The sequence below is a fragment of the Tursiops truncatus genome, chromosome 2, assembly GCF_011762595.2.
Source record: "Tursiops truncatus isolate mTurTru1 chromosome 2, mTurTru1.mat.Y, whole genome shotgun sequence".
Classification (NCBI taxonomy): domain Eukaryota; kingdom Metazoa; phylum Chordata; class Mammalia; order Artiodactyla; family Delphinidae; genus Tursiops; species Tursiops truncatus.
In genome coordinates this window covers 139,329,153-139,347,649 of record NC_047035.1, presented here as the reverse complement: position 1 = coordinate 139,347,649, position 18,497 = coordinate 139,329,153, and the positions used below count along the sequence as shown (strand labels likewise).

At 54.9% G+C, this 18,497-nt stretch overlaps 1 protein-coding gene across 3 annotated transcripts in view; it reads right to left on the bottom strand.

Moving 5' to 3' along the window:
• SEMA4B (semaphorin 4B) overlaps positions 1-18,497 on the bottom strand; it is an 87,752-nt gene that overhangs the window by 7,641 nt on the left and 61,614 nt on the right. For 2 of the 3 annotated variants that reach the window (XM_073799858.1, XM_073799859.1), the window contains 4 exons: positions 16,821-17,074; positions 2,454-2,617; positions 2,229-2,291; positions 540-638 (listed from right to left, as the gene is read on the bottom strand). In XM_073799858.1, coding sequence (XP_073655959.1) covers positions 540-638; positions 2,229-2,291; positions 2,454-2,617; positions 16,821-16,929 — 435 coding nt within the window. In that variant the 5' untranslated portion in view covers positions 16,930-17,074. Of the gene's footprint in view, positions 1-539; positions 639-2,228; positions 2,292-2,453; positions 2,618-16,820; positions 17,182-18,497 lie in introns of those variants that run through there. The other variant, XM_033852143.2, reaches the window with a different exon arrangement.

Sequence of the window (18,497 nt, the reverse complement as noted above, 5' to 3'; positions counted from 1 at the left end):
CACCCCGGGCACAGTCCCAGCACCGTCTCACCAGGACCTGACGTGGTGGGCACTGTTGCCCCACGTAACAGAGAGGAGAGGAGGCTTAGAAACGCAACGTGAGCCAGGAAAGGGCAGCGACGATTTAAACTCAGGTATGTCTGACTCCAAAGCTGGTTGCTCCAAAGCCTCAAAATGCCACCCTTTACGAAGGTGTGCGTAAAGAGTATGCGTGTGTTGAGGAGGATGGACAAGGTGGCCTGGCGGGAACTGAGTGAGAGCAGGGGAAAGAGCTGGAGGAAGCAAGAGGGCGTGACTGTGGGTCAGCCAGCACTTTTGTGCCTGGGGAATCCCACCCCCCACCGCCCCCTGCAGGGCAACCTGGCCATCAGGGCTGGGGCTGGGCCTCAGGGCTCTCGGGGCCCACTGCTGTCAAGAAGCCTCCCCCTGGGGCCTGCCCTTTAGCAGGGGTCAGTGCTAGAGACCAGCTCCCTGGGGCACAAAGACAGGCAGTTCCCAGGCCAGCCGCAGGCGAGCCCAGGGTGAGGAGGGGCACTCACAACGTAGGTGCACACGGGGCTGAAGGCCGCAGTGCCACAGGTGAACAGGTGGCTGCTGTTGAGTGGCAGGAGGATCTTGATGTAGTTTTGACAGTCCCGCTGGAGGAGGGAGGAGGATGTCAGGCCCAAGCAAGCCACCAGGGGGCACCGCCGAGCCCTCCCCACGGGACGCAAGGCCAGGCCTGGGGGTGAGGCCTCTGCTCCCCAGTACTCAAATCCTGGAGTAAATGAGACTCCAGGAGCCTCGTGGGGCAAAGCAGATGGAGGACCACGGAGCGTGTGCACAGGAGGGGACCTTGGGCCTCACGTAGTTCCGTGATTGGGAAACTTCTCTTCAGTTTGGGGTGAAGGCACAGAATCCCTCCCTTTTGAGCTGTCTCGGCCCCACCTGGTGAGGCAGCTACGCCCAGAGCAGGAGGAAACACGCAGCCCTGAATCCTGGGCCCCAGACTTGCGGATCGCCTCTGCGAGCGTGTCTAACAGCTCTAACAGTGTGTCTACTGAGCTTCTGATTGTTCCCCACAAAACTCTCTCCTCCGGGACCTGCCCCCTTGCACTGATGGCTACTCCGCCTTCTCAGCTCCTCAGGCCCCGAGCCTCATGGCCAGCTTCGACTCTCTGACACCCGCCACCCCGGTTCTTCCATCAGGAAATCCTGGTGGCCCCATCTTCAAAATACTTCCGGGATCCGACCATTCCTCACTCCCTTTATTGGTCCAACCCTGGTCCGGGCACCATCGCCTCTTGCCCCTCACTGGTCTCCCTCCCTCTGTCCTCGCCCCAACGAGGCCGCTCGCCACCGCCGCGGCCAGAGTGACCTTTTGCAAACGCACGCCAGACCATGTCACTGCCCTGCTCAGCCAGCCAGTGGTTCCCCACATACCTCACTCAGAGTGAAATCTACAGTCCTGTTCCTCCCCCATGTCAACTCCCTCACCTCATTTGAGCCAAGTAATCTCGGCTCAAATATCACTTTTTAAATGAAGTGTAACCTGACCACCTCTTAAACCTGACCTTCTTTTTCACAATGATATAATAACCAGTGTCTAAAAGCACCTGGGCACGGAGCAAGTGCTTAATACATTTCTGCTGAATAAAAGAAATCAGGGGTGGTCTGGACTTGAACCTGTGTGTTGACCCCAAGTCCGGTGCTCTTCTGCCTTCACCTTAACTGCCATCTGCTGCACTCAGGACCAGGAAGGCCTCTGGGAATGGTGGGGAGTCCTCCCAGAGAACCCCAGGCTGGCCTGGCTCCTACCCAGTGGTCTGGCCAAAACCAAGCCAGGATTATGTCAGACCTGCTACATTAGGCACCACCCTCAGAAGGACAGACTCCCACCCCCACCCAATCACTGCTCATGCTGGAAGCTGATGTTTATTTGGCACTTATTATGTGCCAGGTGCCTTATACCTATTAGCTCACTGAATCCTCACGGTAAGTCCAGTGAGACAGGCCTCATTATCCCCATTTTACCAAGGCTCAGAGAGGCAAATCTACTTACTTGTCCAATGTCACAGACACAGTAAGTGTAGGCTGAGACTCAAACCCAGGTCTGGCCATCTCAGAAGCCTATGCCCTTTCTACCACAGCTCGCTGCATCTGCTCCCACCTCCTGCCTCCATCCCGGGCCCAGATCTACCATCCTCCGTCCCTCCTTCAGCCCAGGTCACCTCCAGGTGCTAGCTCACCTGTGGGTCCTTGCCCTTGAAGCTGCACTGCTGTTTCCTCTCTGCGTCTGCGCTCCACAGCAGCTGGGGAATTACAAAGGGGAAGGTAAGTGTGCAAGCGGGAACGAAGGATATGCCCCTCTTTTCCTTCCCCCTTTCCCGTTTGCATCATCCTCGGACCCAGAAGTTCCATCTTCCCCACTGGCATCCTCCACCCAGGCTAGCCATCCCCGGGCATCATCTCACCTCCTGGTACCCCCCGCCTGGCAGGAAGCTGACGCTGCTGTTGAGTGCAAAGAGGGCCTCTCGAGCACCCACGTATAGAGTCCTGCCATCCCTGCTCAGCAGGAGGGCTGTATAGTTGGAGATGTGATCCACTTCAAATCTGAGCAGTGACCGCTTTTCAGAGCCTGGAGAGAGGACGATCGATGGACATTACCTGGGGGCTCCCCCTCCCATACCAACCTCTAGAATGCGCCGATCTGATTGAAGGTAGATCAGCAAAGCAGTGGGTGGCATGGGGCTGGGGACAAGGCGATCGGATTTAAGGGGAGCAGCATTCCCGAACCCTCAAACATTATGTACGAGACAAAGGCACAATGATGAACGTAAAAGAACATCAATTATAGCACCATTCACGTTAATGAAAAATTGAAACAACCTAAGTGTCCAACCACAGGGGACTGGGTGACAATAAACCCAAATACTTCCTTTGCTGGAATACTACGCAGCTAGTAAAATGCTATTGTATTAGAAACTCCAGACCAACAAGCAAACAGAGTTATGTAAAAAAGCATGGTCAAAATATGAAGCGAACTAAAATATGAAGTGATGGATTTTGAGCACCTGACGGAATATAAGAAAGGAAAGTATATTTAACATTCTCCTTTGAGTGGCGTTAGACCCAAAGAGAAGGACTTGTAAGTACAGCCCACTCCTGTGGGCTGATTTACAGAGGAATGCAAACATGGGGCGCTGGTCTTCAACTATACTGCCTCGCAGTCACTCATGGAAGATTTATGGTTATTAAACAGAATGTAAATGTTACATTGAATGTACAACAGACAGGCATTGTGATGCTGGGGGCCAGGGGAGTCAAGGAAAAAGTCGAGTCTCCATATCTTCCTCTGAGAGCAATGAGGGCCACAAGAGACTGTCCGTGGTTAGTGGAACAAGACACTGAGGCTTAAGTATATTATTTTATTTTATTTTTCCACCACCACCCCCCTGCCCGCCGCATGTGGGATCTTAGTTCCCTGACCAGGGATCGAACCTGCGCCCCCTGCAGTGGAAGATGGGAGTCTCAACCACTGGACCACCAGGGAAGTCCTTAAGTATCTTATTTTAAATTGCAAAGGTAACCAAATACAGTGGCAGAAAATGTTTGGAGGAAGTGGGGAAGGGTGATGGAACTGATGGAAAGCTTTATTTTTCTCAGCAGCAAGTCAGTAAATCAGATAAGCCAAGAAATCGTGGGATAAGCATTTCACTTAAGTGGAGGAAACCACTGTATAACAAGAAGTCTAAATGATTAAAATTGCCCCTTTTACCCAGGCCTGGGGCTGGGGAAGACTGAGGCAGTTACTGCTTTTCACAATAAGTCCTTCTGTGCTTAAAAAAAAAAATTATGTGCCTCTATCTTTGATATAAATTTCAAGTACCTTTCATTAAATGAAAATGAAGGTTATAAAAGAGTATGCATAGTTAGAGTCTATTTGTTTGTGGGAAAAATATAAACATAGAGAAAAATCCAGAAGGGTGAATCACAAAATGCTGGAAAGTGGTATCCCTGGTGGAATTATAGGTAATTTTTTTTCGCTTTGCACTTGTTATCATTTTTGGATTCTACAGGTTATACTTGTGCAATGCTAAAGAAATAAATTAGAAGAAAAGGAAGAAGAAGACAAAAATAAACACACACATCTATCCACCACGATACTATCTGTGCTTTCAGTGACTAATGGATTTGGAGAGAAATTATTTTAAAAATTCAAAGCAGCTGATAAGAAAAGAAAAACAAGCAAAAAGCAGCCACCCTACCCAACCCCAGGCATCTCCTAACTGACCAGTGGATTGCAACCACGCAAACAGCTTCACGAAGCTGAGGAAGCAAAAAATGCAACATGCCAACAAAGCAGCTGAGAAGACAGCTTTCTGTGTGTTTACATGGTGAGTGTTTTTACATACCCCCAGCCTGGTTCCACAAAGGGCAAGGAGACACAAAGAAAAGAAGGTAGTAAAATATAAACACTAAAATCAGGAGTGGAGGAAAAAACACATCTGAAGAAAACATCTAATCCAGAAATGAAGGACAGATTTCACATAAGCAGGTCATAAGGTCCTCACACAGCTACTAGAGATGGGCTCCACATTTAGTGCTGAGCCTCCCAGTGGTCAAAGAGAAAACGGAAATCAGGTTACCTTGTCCTCATTATTCAAGAGGAAGAACACATACCAGCCTTTCTGGAGAAGCCAAGCTTTTTACCTGGTTGCTAATGGTGAAGGAAGCCCTTCGGTAGGACTTCCTAGCACATATACTGGGATATCCTACCAGCAAACAGGAATGACGGAGTTTCCAAGGCTGTTCCCTTCCTGATGAGGGAGGGTAGTATCACAAGGTACCAGTGCAGGAACCTACAGGGAACCTGAAGCTAGGTGGCTTGTCACTCTAGAACCAGAGCCGAAACAGGGACTGCACTGGGAGTTCACAGGGCAAAGTCCAGCCTAATGTCCGGAACCTGAACTCTGTTACTGAAACCACATAGGGAAGCTGTGGTCTGGAGAAGTTAAGGCCTCTCTTTGAACACTTAAGTCCAGAATCACACTAGACTCCAGGTCTTTAGCCTCAAATTCCCAACTCCTCACCACTTTCTATCAGCGCTCTATATACTGGGAGGCCCAAGGAAAGTTTCCAGCACTAACCCCCTACTTTTCCCAACCAGAAAGTTTCCCAACACGTAATTGGGGCCCAGTTACGTTGCTTGTACTTTGTGCTGATGAGCTGGTCAGCCTTCTGGAACGAGCAACCTGACCATTTTGCATTCAGGTCCGGGAAGAACCGCCCCCCCTAAAAGAGACCCCTCCCGTTGGCCACCACAGGAAGGTGTTGGGTAAACATGTTGCAGATATTAACTCCCTGGGTGCCCACGATGATCTTGTGAGGTAGGAACTGCTGCTATCTCCAGGTTACAAATGAAGAAACTGAAGCTCAGAGTCATTAAGCAATGTAAACAAAGGCCGGCTCAGGAGGTCTCCTCCCTGGACTCCTGGTCTGCAAACTGCAAGATGCAGCAAAAGCACCTGGAAGATCTAAACTCTAGATCCACGACCTGCCCCTGGAGACTCTGATGCTGCTGGCTTGGGATGGAGCCTGAGAACACGCAATTTTATGAGCTCCCTGGGGATTCTGAAGTTGGAGGCCCAAGGAGCACACTTTGAGAAGCACCGTGTAGGTAGGTCCTTTGTAGAGCAGTGTGGACGTCATCTCACCGAACTGTAGTTTTCTCATATGCATCATGGGGATAATGAAAATAAAACCCCCAGCAGGCTCACAAGGAGTCAGTTAGACCAGGGCAAATGGCTACCGCAGTCCCTCCTCATCTTTTGCAGCCCTCCAGGCTCCTGACAGCAAGGCTGGCTCACATATGCCCATGCTTATCTGCCTACAGAGGAGGGGCATTTCTACCCAGGCGGGTCCTGTAAGTCTGGGCAGGAGGCTGCTCTTGGAATCTGTCCAGATACAGAAATGCCAAAGGTCAGAGATAAGCTTCAGTCCAGGTGGCAGCTCAGACTCACTCAGGCCTGGGGGGGTGGGGAGACTTGCCAAGGGTCATGCAGACAGAGCACAGCCAGGTTGGAGGGCCAGCCAGGGCGCCAGCTGCCCAGCCCTGGTCCAGCCCAGCTCTCCGAAGAAGCCAGCTGCTCAAGAGGCCCCCACACCTCCTCCTGTCACGCTGGGAGTCCAGTCAATGAAACAGCCAAGGGACAGAAAACGCCTGGGAAGAACGGGCGAGGGGCCCCTCACACCACGCACTCCCATCCTGGGGATGCTGCCTCTTCACCCCTCTGCCCTGAGTCTCTCAGACTCAAAGCCATGGTGTCCGGAAGGCCTGGCCCTCCACAATCCCTCTTGCCCTGTGGACTTCACCAGGGCCGATCAGTGGGGATGGCTTACCACCTGGGAGTCTCAGTGCGACAGAGATTAGAAGCACAGAGACCTGGGTTCAAATCCTGCCTCTGTCACTTACTGTCCGTTTGCTACCAGGACAAGCCACTTAACATCTTGGAGCCTCAATTTCCTTATCTGTAAAATGAGGATAATACCACCTCGCCTCATAGGATTGTTACAAAAAGAAATGAGATTATATATGTAAATAATAACATACATAATAATAACCCACATTTACTGGGAGCTTTACTCAAAACAACTTCGCAGTGTTGGCACAGTATCTGGCACATGATCAACACTTGAGTGGATCAAAAACAAAACCAAAAAGCCCTGCAGGAAAATCCAGCCCAGCGAGAGCTGCCAGAGAAACAGGGTTGCTTTGAAGAGCTGGGCCTCCCTGTTCCTCATGGCTAACAAACTCGTCCTGGGCCATTCTAACCTAGGCCTGCGTCTGGTCACATGAGGGGCTCACGGCCAAGCAGAGAGCAACAGCTCAGACACGGGCCGGTGTCACGGGCCCATGCTTTGTGAGAGGTGGTCCCTGCTCGGCGGTGTTCTGAGTGGGGTTCCTGCCTCAGCTTGCCCGTGTGTGTGTTTGTGTGCGTGTACACCCTACCACAGGGCTTGTCCATGCTTGTGTGTTCGCTCTGGGGTACTATCTGCAGAGGCGACTAAAAGGAGGTGTTTGTGCACTCAGCTCCGTGAGTGCTGGCCCACCTCGGGGTCAGTCTTAGTGTCCACCCTGCTCTCTGTGTGGAAAGAGAGTGTCTTGTGCGGTCTCCTGGGCTACCTGTGCTGCTCAGACATCCTCCACACCCTCCACCCAGCAGGCTAGTCCAGTGCAGAGAAAGCTGGGCTGCCTGAAGCCATGGCCAGTTCTCCCAGGTGGGATGAAGCCGTCCCATCTAGCCTGGGCAGGCCTGAGCCAGTGGCTTCTCCAGGGCTCCAAGAAGGCAGGATGGCGGCAGGCCTGGGGCTGTCCCACCTCAAGGCCTTGAGCCCTCTCCACCCTGGGCCTCGCCCGCCCTCACCCTCACCCTCGGAGAGGGTCAGCGCTACCTGCAGAGCCCCACTCCCACACCCTCAGGGCCTGGGCTCTCAGCAGGAAGTGATGCGGGAACAACTCAGCCCCCAGCCTCATCTAGAGATTCTCCCCTGGCCTGTGACTCAGCCGGAAGTGGAGCTCTCTGGGGTGAGATGCAAACAGGGCTCAGCACCATCCCCGCCCCGGGCGGTCCCCACCCTACCAACCAGGCGCTGCAGCAGGGCCGTGACTCAGAGCCCCGCCCCACCTTTCCCTCCACTGTGGCTCCGGGGGCACCCCAGCTGACGCTGACCTGGCCTTAACAGCCCGCCGCCCACAGGCCCCAGCAGGACTAGGCCAGAAGACACCAGCTTCCCTGCGGAGTCAGGGCCTGGAAGGTGCCCCCAGTGGGAACAGGGGTGGGGCATGGTGGGCAGCTAGCTGCCCCTCGGCTTGAATCACAAGGTCCCCAGAGAGGGGTCTGGGCCCTGGACAAATCCCTGAGAGCCTCCCAAGGCTCTGTTGGAGCACCTCTTCCCCAGGGAGTCACACAGGACCCTTGGACCCACTTGCGCCAGCAGAAGCACCACCTCCAGGACAGAAGCGCTGATTCAGCAGCAAACTAGGGCAAGGCAGCCATCCACCTGGATGCCGCCGACCTGTTTGCGCGTCCTCCTTCCCCACCGCCCAGTGTCAGGGCAGGGTGGCCAGACGGGCTGGAAGCGGCACGCCAAACTGCTGTCAACAGGCCAATGCCAGGGTAGAGACCCCAGCCAGGCAAGGGTCACTCTTGATAGGGGAAGGGGACTGTGTGCCACAAGTGCTCCCCATGGACTGGGGTAACCAAGAAAGAGGCAAGAAATCAAGGGAACCCAGCCTAGAAACGTCCTGTGTTCCTGGGGCATGCACGCTCGGGAAAGCCCGCTTCCCAGCTGGCTGCTGCTACCGCCCCAGGTGAGCTGGCCAAGTGCTCCTGCCAGAATCACCCGGTGGCCCCCACCCCTCACAGACACTCCCCTTGTGTCCATCTGGACAACAGAGTCTTAACCCAGGACCTGTCATGAGCCGCCATCACCTTGGAAGCCTGACCCCCACCCGCCCACCAAGGACTAAGGTCAGCTCCTCCGGCCCTCTGCCCCGGGGCTGGCCATCCCCTCTCTCCTGAAGCCTCTACCCCCATCTTCCTCCTCTCAGAGGCCCCCCTTTTCTAAGGAAACTGGGGCCATCAGGCATAAACAACCTCAACTTCCCATCCTCCATCTCCTCAGAAACTGAATCCTGTGTCATCAACCTCTGCCTCTCAAAGAATTTTATTTTCCCTCGATATCTATCCTAGAAATGTGTGTGCCTCCCTCCTCCCTTTTCAGCCAAACTCCTGAGGAGAAGAGCCACCCAGCGCCATCTCCGTCCCTTACCTCCCACTCACTCCCTGCCTGGGGATCAGGCCTGAACCAGGCCCATACTCGCCAGGGCCCAGGCATTGCCTCGCTGCCAAACCCCAGACGCCGAGGGGCACGGCCTGGCGGGGGTCCTCTCTCCTCTGGGGGTCTGCCACACTGGTCTCAAGGGTCGCCTGACGTCTCCTTCACACTCCCCCCAGGCCTCCATCCCTCCAGGAGCTGATGCTCTGTAGCACTTACTCAGCACTTTAACTGGGCTGGTGCACGTACTTCTGGCCAGGTTGTCAGGTAGGAATTACCATCTGCTTTTTTCGGGCGAGAGAACCGAGGCACACGTGAAATGACTTGCCCTCAGTTACCCAGTTAGGAAGAGCGGTGGAGCTGGGATTTGAACGTGGGTCACCGGCTCCAGAGTCTGTATTAATAATCACCTGCAGCCTCTCCAGGCCTCGCTCTTGAATGTTCTTGTTCACTGGGGTCGGCCCTTGGCCCTCGGGCCACACATCCATGCCCATCGCTTCAATGTCCTGGATGCTGGCAACTCCCAAATCTCTTCATCCTCCAGTATGTAGGTCGTCCTCCAGTATGCCAGACCCCACTATGCAGGAGGCCCTCCACGGGCACCGCCTCCACTGCCCCCTTCCAGACCACTCCTCGGCTTGGGATCTTGCATCTTTGGGTGGCACAGCTCAGCGGGCTGGAAACCTGTGAGTCGCACTTTCTATCTCCCTCTCCCTCACCGTGGACATCTAATCCATGCTCAAAACCTGCCAAGACTCCCTCCTCAATACTATCCAAATCTATTCCCCTCACCATCCCCGCTACCTTGGGCCTGAACTGGGCCACTGCCCTCTCTCACCCGAGCCACTGCAGCAGCCTCCCATCTGGCCCCTGCCCCCAGCCCAGGTGCTACAGAGGTCAGAGGGCTCTCTGGGGACTGTCACGGTCCCGTGTCCCTATGTCCCAGCCCCTGACTCGCCAGCCCTTGCCACATCCCCCTCCCATTTTAAAGGAGTGAACTTTGACTCAAGGTCCTATTTCTCCTCGCCAGTCTTTGCCCAGGCAGTCTCCCTGCCCAGAATGCTCTTCCTTTTGACTAACTCCTACTCATCCTTTGAGACTCAGCTCGGTATCACCTCCTCCAGGAGGCCTTCCTGAATCCCCAGCTGGGCAAGAGCCCCTTCCCTGTGCACCCATCGTTTCCTGCTCACACCTCTCGCAGTGCACTGGCCACATTATTTGACAATGATGGGCCTCAGATGCCCTGTCTCCCTCACCAAGCTTTGATCCTTGAGGATCAAAACTGTCTTATTATTTGCAGCCCATATTTGTATCATCTGGCCAGGGGAGTTCCAAGGAGTTGTTCAATAAACATTTGTTGATTGAATGAATGACTAAGAGTGTCCCAAGTCCCAATTCAGGGTGCTCTGGTCCAGGGACTGACACCAGATTCAAAGGGGGCAGTCCAGAGGTCCTGAAGCCTCACGATCGCGAGAGTGTGTCTGAGAAGCATGGCCCTTGCCCTGTCCCCTCCCCAGAGCTCAGTCCTGGAATCCCAGGGTCTAGATGGAAGTGTGACAGCTGAAAGAGCTGCAGGGAGATGGGAGAGGCCACAGGGACCGGAAAGGAGAGTCACAAGGTCTGTGTGTGAGTCCTGAGTATTATCACTGACCAGTTAGACAAGATACCTGCCATTTCTGGGAGGGAGCCCTCGCAGGGTTGCTGGGAAGACCAAATAAACACAGCATGTGGAAATGCCAAGCTTCCAGGGTTAGGGGGCCACCAACAATTAGGATTGGTCCTACCCATGCCGCCCACCCCACCCCCACTCCTCATCCTTGCTCTGAGTAAACCCCCAGCTCCTGACCACCTCGGAAGCCCACTTGTACAGGGAAGGGGACAAGGGCAGGTGGGGGTGGAGCCTCCTACAGGCAGGAGCCCCTCTGAAGGGGTAGCTGCTGCTTCCTCGCAGACCATTGCTACTCAATGCAATGAGGGCTAAGCCTCATCAGGTCTTCAGAAGAACTGGAAACCTGGATTTTTATAGAAAATTTCCTGAGTTTTAAATATTGGTGACTAATTAAAATTTTTCTAAAACACTTGGATGCCAAACAAAATATATCTCCATGCTGGCTCTGGCCTGTTGCTCCCCCGTTTGCAAACGTCTGTCTGCCCCAGTCTCTGGTGCACCGCGCTCCTGGCCAAGTCTGCCGGGTCTGCCCTATTTCCGACCATGGCTGTGCCATCAGGGCCTTAGCTGGATCCCTTGTCCCATCCAAGGAGTGACCTCAATAGGTTTCTTTACCAGATGGAAATACATAACCTGTCAATTATTCAAAGGCTGAGCTGGGTCATTTCACTGCTTTTGTACATTTCACAGGTGAAGCAGGAGCCAGATGTTCTCATGGGAAGAATGTGATTCTTGAGGCAGAGAGCTTGTGGTCTAAGGCTTTGCCCCGAAACTTCTAGCTGCACGGCCCTGACAATATGAGTTCTCTTCTCAGAGCCTCGGGTCCCTCATCTGTACGAGATGAAACAATAGCACCTCCATACCCCAGGCCAGCACCCAGCACACATTGGGTGCTCCTTCCCGGGTGGTTTTCTTCCCTCTTCCAGTTAACACCTCTCTCAGAGGATGGGCAAGGGGAGGCTAAGAGGGAGGCAGCAAGTCAGTTCACTTGGCCCCTCTTTAGAATTAAAGATACGGGGCTTCCCTGGTGGTGCAGTGGTTGGGAATCCACCTGCCAATGCAGGGGACACGGCTTTGAGCCCTGGTCCGGGAAGATCCCACATGCCGCAGAGCAACTAAGCCCATGAGCCACAACTGCTAAGCCCACGTGCCACAACTACTGAAGCCCGCACCCCTAGAGCCCATGCTCTGCAACAAGAGAAGCCACCGCAATGAGAAACCCACGCACCACAGCGAAAGAGTAGTGCCCGCTCACTACAACTAGAGAAAGCCTGCGCACAGCAATGAAGACCCAACACAGCCAAAAATAAATAAATAAATAAAATTTAAAAAAGAATTGAAGATAAAATGAGAGGTTTCTGTCTACTGTCTATTATCCCCACTGAAACCTCCTCACCACAGGCCCCCCACCTCTCTGAACTCCACTAAGCTGTCAGGATGGGCTTCTCAGATGGACCCATGAGTGCAGACCAAACAAGTCCCACGGAGAAGAGGTCAGGTCGCAGGCTTGCAAGGCAGAACTGTGTGACGTGGACAAGATACTTCTCTTCTCTGAACCTCAGCTACCTTAATTGTAAAATGGGGATAATTCCATCTACCATGTAAGTGGAAATAATATACTAAAAGCCTGGTGCCCACAGTAGCCCTATACCTGCTACCTTACCTTCTACCTTCTTCTAGGTGCTGGATGGTAGAACACAAACATAAGGACGCCAGCTGTGCCACCTAAGGGCTGGTTCCTGCCCCATAGTGGAGACGGTCACACAGGAGTGGTGGGTGGCTGAAGAGTGACCAGGGGGACCGCACAGGGCTCTACTTTCTATCCTGGACTCGGGGGAGCACTGCCAGGACAGGGAGGTCAGAATGCGAGGAAGAGGAGAGGCAGGGGGAGGGGCGGGGGTGCTGGCTAGGAAAAAGCAGCAGCAGGAGCTCCTGAGGTCAGGCCAGCCTAGACCATGAGAGTCTCACGTACTCTCACTCCTCTTCCCCCTCGACCCACACGGAGGACCACATCAGAGGCCTCCGATCCTGAGCACCCAGGGATGGGGGAGTGGGGCCACAGGCCCTAAGAAAGGGGACAAAGGAAGGCGTGACGGACATGACCTGAGTCCAGCTTTTTCTCCAGGCCCCGTGCCATCCTGTCTCCCCTGTCTAGGAGAGGAACGTGCAGGTGTATCCAGCTATGCCCCAAAAGTTGTGCAAGCTCAGAGCTTTGCTGGGCTGGCACACAGGCATTTCAACACCCAGCTACATGTGGGTTATGAAGAGGGCAGAGTGGAGGCAACCAGGGACACGGAGGAGGCAGAGGTGCGGTCCAGCCCCGGGCAGAGGAGGTTCTCGGGGCAGAGGAGGACTTTCAAAGAGCTGAACCAGGAGCACCTGAAAAGTGGACTAAATTAAGCAGGACCCCTGACGATGGCCTCCAGTCAGCCCTCGGGCGACTTGCTTGGTCTCCTACCCCAGGTTAGGGGGTGGGGTCTGCACCACTTCATTCCCTGGCCAGAAGGTCTTAGCACCTAGCAGAGGGCCTGTATACAGCCAGCACTCACCAGTATCTACCCAAATGATGCAAATAACCTCACCCAGCAAGGCGGGCAGGGAATTTCCACCACAAAGAAGAGTAGCCACTACCTTTTACTGGGGACCTAGCACCGGGCCAAACACTTTACACACATTATTTCACGTAATTCTCTCAGGACCCTGAGAGATGGATCCTGCTATTACTCCCAATGTGAAAATGGGCTTGGAGGAGGTGGGCACTTGCCCCAGGTTGTGCGGTGAGCCGTCTGTTAGCACCACGGTTACAGCTCTGTGCTGAAGGGCCATGAAGATGCCAGCCCACGGGACAGAGCTGAAGACAAATGCTCATGTCAAGCTGAGGCCACATCAAGGAGGGAGGCCGGTAACCAGCCAGCAAAAGACTTCGAAAGTGGCTTGCATGGGGCTTCTCAGGGCAGCCATGACCCTGGGTGCCCGCTCCAGGTCAGAGGACAAGCAGCTGATTCAGGCCAATGCGCTCTTCTCTCTGCTCAATGGGGTTTTGTTGACTGCGGTTTGCAGGCCCAGGGATTTATATTCAGTCTAGTTTGGAAACACTGTGTACAGAGTCTTCCAGCCAGGCACTTCTGGGGCAGGGGGTAATTAGTAACTCCTTTTAATTGCCCAAATAAGGGGATCCGACATGACTATCATGAGCACAGCAGCAGGCTGTCTGGTTTCCGCCCGCACGGCCAGGCTGGAAGGCACGGCATGCCCAGGCCCACTGCTTCCACTCCGCGTCTCTCCTGCTCCTGACCACTGCAAGGCCTCTGTCCTCACTGCACAGTCTCCGATGCAACAGAACCAAAATTCCACATGCTTCTTTGAAGCGTCCCTTTCACAGAGACAAGAAACCTCCTCTTAAGGCCACTGCTTGCCTAGCTGACCCTGGAGCCCCCAGTCCTCCTCCCACTCCTGTCCACTGGGTGAGACCACAAGTGGGGCACCCCCTCCTCATGGCCCCAGGAATCTGCTGCTGATCAACAGTAATGAGGGTTCCACACGAAGGACCTCAGATGCAAACTGGATGCTCTACTTCCAAGGATTTTGTTTTAAACCACAGACACAGGCCATTCTCCCTAGGCATCCGGGCCCCTGGAGAGCCTGGGTGGGAATTCAGTACAGGAGGGCAGGTGGCAGGAAGCGGGGTGTGTTCTCCGTTCCATGCCTCTCTCCCTGTTCTGTGAGGGAGAGGCCTGGGGCTTCAAGCCCAGCATCCCATGGTCACCATGGGCTTGCCCGGTATGGGCACACTGCCAGGAACATCTGATGAGCCCCCAGGGATGAGGCAGGAAACCGCCTCAGGCCATGCTCAGAGGGTGTGCCTGCTCAATCACCGGGGAGCCCCCTCTGGGGCTCCCAGCCGGCTGGGAGGACCTGCATGTAGATGGGATGGGGGCAGCGGGGATCAAGGTCCTGGAGGGAGGCCAGGGAGGCGAGCACTCTGGGTGCAGCGCAGTGCAGCTCAGCAAAGTGTGGATACATGCTCACGAGTTCAGGGGCTGGGGTGCTGCTAAACGATGCCAGGGCTTTGGTGGAACTAGAAAAAGAAGTCCCCTCTGGGTAGTCCCAGCCTCAAGAAGAGAGCGGAAGGTCTTTTTCTCTAGGCTCCACAGCTTGGAAAGCAGAGTATAAACTGCATTTCAGGCCCTCCACCCCTCAACTGGGCACCTCTGTGCCATAAACTAAATGTGTGCATCTGTGGGTTCTCACAGGTGAGCCTGAGTGTCTTAGTCTTTTGGGGGGTTAGGATTTTAACATATGAATTTTGGGGGTACACAGACATCCAGACCATAGCACCACCTGACCTGTGCAAGGGGTGCTAGTGTGTGACAGTAGCCTGTACTACGGCCAGGCCACGGTGCTGAATACGTGGAAGTGGGCCAGGTTTCAGGGCAGTGGGTAGTCATGACCAAGTGTTCTAGCTGCTCTCAGGAAGCAGGTCCTCTCAGTTCCTCCGCACAGCTCCCCCTTCTGTCTTTCATTCACACTATGAGTGGTCCCCAGCCAGCTTCAGAGTTGGACACAATACCTGCTACAGTTGACATGGCCCCGTGAACCAGTCCAACTTTCCCAGGGCCAGAAGTAGAGTCCATCAGAGCCTTTGTTCCCCCCTCACCTCGCCTTCTTGCAGAGCTGAGAGGGTCTAAGGGCAAAGGGAGTGGTGGCCACAACAGAAAGAGTAGCGAGGCAGCAGGCCTGGGTCCAGATACACCTGTTATCTTCACTTACCCAGCTGGAGCACCCAAGGGGCTGTAGTCAAACTAACAAACCCCAGCTCTGGGCAGGATATGCCAAAATGAAGCCTGTGCTTAACACATAGCAATGATGATAGTTAACACTTATTAAGCGGGTTCTACGTATCAAGCCCTGCCCTAAGCACTTTTCAAACAGAAAATGATTTAACCTTCACAACTTTGAGGTGGGTGCCATCATTATCCCTATTTTACAGATGAGGAAATCAAGGCCCAGAGAGGTTAAGTAGCTTGCTCAAGGTCACAGGGTTACCTAGTGGCTGAGGCAGGATTTGAACCCAGGCCATCTTCTCAGTATTATCCTGCAATATTTCAGGTAGGGTTTTCCCTAGTGGCCCTGACTTAATTTAAGTACTGATTCTGCCACTCCTTCCTTTTGTAAATGAAATGCTTTTAGAAGTGGGATGCTGTAAAGAGAAGGAAGGCTGGTACAATTTTAGTCTGTAAACACTAATTTATACATCCTTTATTCTAATTCATTCAGTGTGACAACCAACAAGTTAAAGGGCTTGGAGAAACATTATTGGGCATCTATATATGTTGCCTAGTAATACACCTGGTTTCATGAAATCTCTAAGATAGCCTTGCAAAATACCTATGACAGTGCCCATTTTACAGATGAGGAAACTAGGGCACAGGGAAAAGGGGCTCACTTGCCCAGTAGCAGAAATGGGACTGGAATCCAGGTCCCTCTTATTTCAAAGACTTGGAAAAGCAACGAGATGAAAGTGGCGGGGGTGGGGGGGTTGGTAAGGAGAGGGGAGAGTGGAGGGCTGGAAGGGAGGGGGCCAGAGAAGCAGACGTGAGCACCAGGCGAGGGACGTGGCCAATGAGGATGGTACTCCAGGGTGACTCTGAGAAGCAGTCCTTCCCAGGGCCTGGAAGTCTCGGAGCCCAGAGCTGCCCCCATCCCTAGTATGGTCGCTCCCAGGCCCTGGGGGGATCCCACCAAGCCTGCGCGGTGGGGGCGGGCTGCGCTGGCCCACCAGGATGAAGAGGCGGAGGGAGAATGGGGCACCCGCCCCGCCGCGGTTCCCGAGTCCTGCTGCGACTTGCTGTAATACCAGACCCCAGTGTTTATGGGACGGCAACCAAGGCCCCCTCCACTCCGCGCCGCCCTCGGGGGCGGGGGTGGGGGCACCGCGGCTGGCTCTGGTCAGCATCAAAGACAAGCAGATGGGCAGGCGGACCAGCGGGCAGCCAGCACCGGGGGTGGGGAACGAGGGGGGGCGCCACCGCCGAAAGGGCGCCCTACCAAGGGGCGAGCCGGGGCGACAGAGCGGGCGAGAGATCCCCTCCCTGTCCATTAAAAAGAATGGAAGAAAGGGGCCCGCTGCCCCACAGCTCCCCTCTCCTCTCCCTCCTTCCCAGGAGCGTTCTGAAAGGAGGAGGGGTCCTAATGGACCCCAAGCCTCCGACAGACCCCCTCCCTCCCTCCCTCCTTTGTCACCACAACCTCCGCGCGAGGCACCTCTCCGGCCGCCTCCCCTCCCCCAGACCCCAGCCCGCGTCCCCCGCGGGGTCGCCCCAGCACTCACCCAGAGGCAGGCTGATCCGAGGGGCGAGCGCCCGAATCGGAGACGGCGGTAGCAGTAGCAGTAGCATCAGCAGCAGCAAAGGCGGCGGCGGCCGGCTCCCCCGGCCCATCGCGGCGCGCGGGACTCGGACAGCGAGGAGCGACTGCGTCCTCCGGGCTCCGGCTCAGGTGGCTCTATAGGACTCGCGGGCGGCGGCCCCACCGCGAAGTCCGGCCGGGAGTCGGTCGCCAGGCCCCCGCCTCCGGACCTGGGGGCTGGAACCGGGTGGGAAATGGGGTCACGTGGGCTGCTGCGAACCCTGGCCCCTCCGCCCCCAGCTGCACCGCGGTCTTCCACTAGCTCCGTTCGGTCGAAGCTCGCCCGCGAGTGCGGGAGGGAGGGGCTGAAGGAGGAAGTTGGGCGGTTAGTCCAGCCTCTCCCTGCTCAGCTCGTGCCCGACCCACCCCTTCCCCCTTCCTCCTTCCTGGGCGCTGGAGGCTCAAGGGGCGCCAGCTGGGTGCACCTAGCTTGGTGCGCGTCCGGAGGGGGCCAAGCCCGGGGATCAGTACCAGCCGAGTCCGCGGGAGCGCGGGGGCACGGAGGAAAGCAGACCCCTAGTTCCCCGCCCCCACCTCTCAGACCCTCCCACAGCCGCCCCGGCCCCTTCCGGCTCCTCTAGGACCCTCAGCGCGTTCGTTTGGGAAAACGTTTGGGTCTCTACACTGCGCTCCCGTGTCTTCTCCCTTTATCCCTGCCGCCCCCCCCCGTCCCCCCGCAATGCTCCTGGCACCCACTGTCCGTAACCAAATGAACTCCGCCGAGCTGGTAGACTCCGGGGCTAGTTGCTTCTGCACCTAATTTCTGCAGGGGTCATTCCACCTTAGGTCTTGAGTGTTCACTTAGAGGCTTAACACTTAATCTAGGTACCCTGCGGGGTCATCCACGCTTGGAATTCTGTCCGCACGAAGCCAAACCTCGGATGGGGGGATCCGGGCAAGATTAGCTTAAGTGGGATAATAGGACTTAATGTACTGCCAAGGAGGTGGACCTTCTCCACAACCTGCACGTAGCCTGGCAGGGGAAAGTACTCCCTAAGGCTGGAATTCCAGAGGCACCCACCCTCAATCCTCCTGCAGTGTGAATACCCAGGGGTGGAGTTCAGTTGTGCTGAGACCAGGGGTTTCAAACTGCAGACTGGATCCCTTAGTGGATCCTGAAATCAATTTAGTGGATCCCTATCAGCATTAAAAAAGAAATAGAATGGAAGATACCAAAGTGCAATGACCATAGAAATTATCGATAAGTAAGCTTTAGGAAACTTGTTTCAACTTTTCCTAAGTGTGCACAGGATCACAGTAAAGTGTAATTCTTCCTGTAGTTCAAGTCAAAAGGACTTTGAAAACCTCTGCCAGTCATTTCCATGGCAGTGGGGACAGTTCCTCCAGGAATTAGCCGCAATGGCTCTTCACCCCCAGCCAAAATTAGCCTTCTCAGAGCTGGCACCTTTTGCTCTCACCCCATTCCCAGGGCCTCCCACAGGGTGGCCCTCAGGGGGTGGGCACAGTGCTCACGTGGTCCCAGGTCTCCTCGTGCACAGCAAGCTTCCATGATTTCTGTACCTCCACCATCCCAATACCCTTCTATGGCTATGGTCCAGGCCAGCAGTACCCCTTTTACAGGGGTTCCCAGCCCTGGACA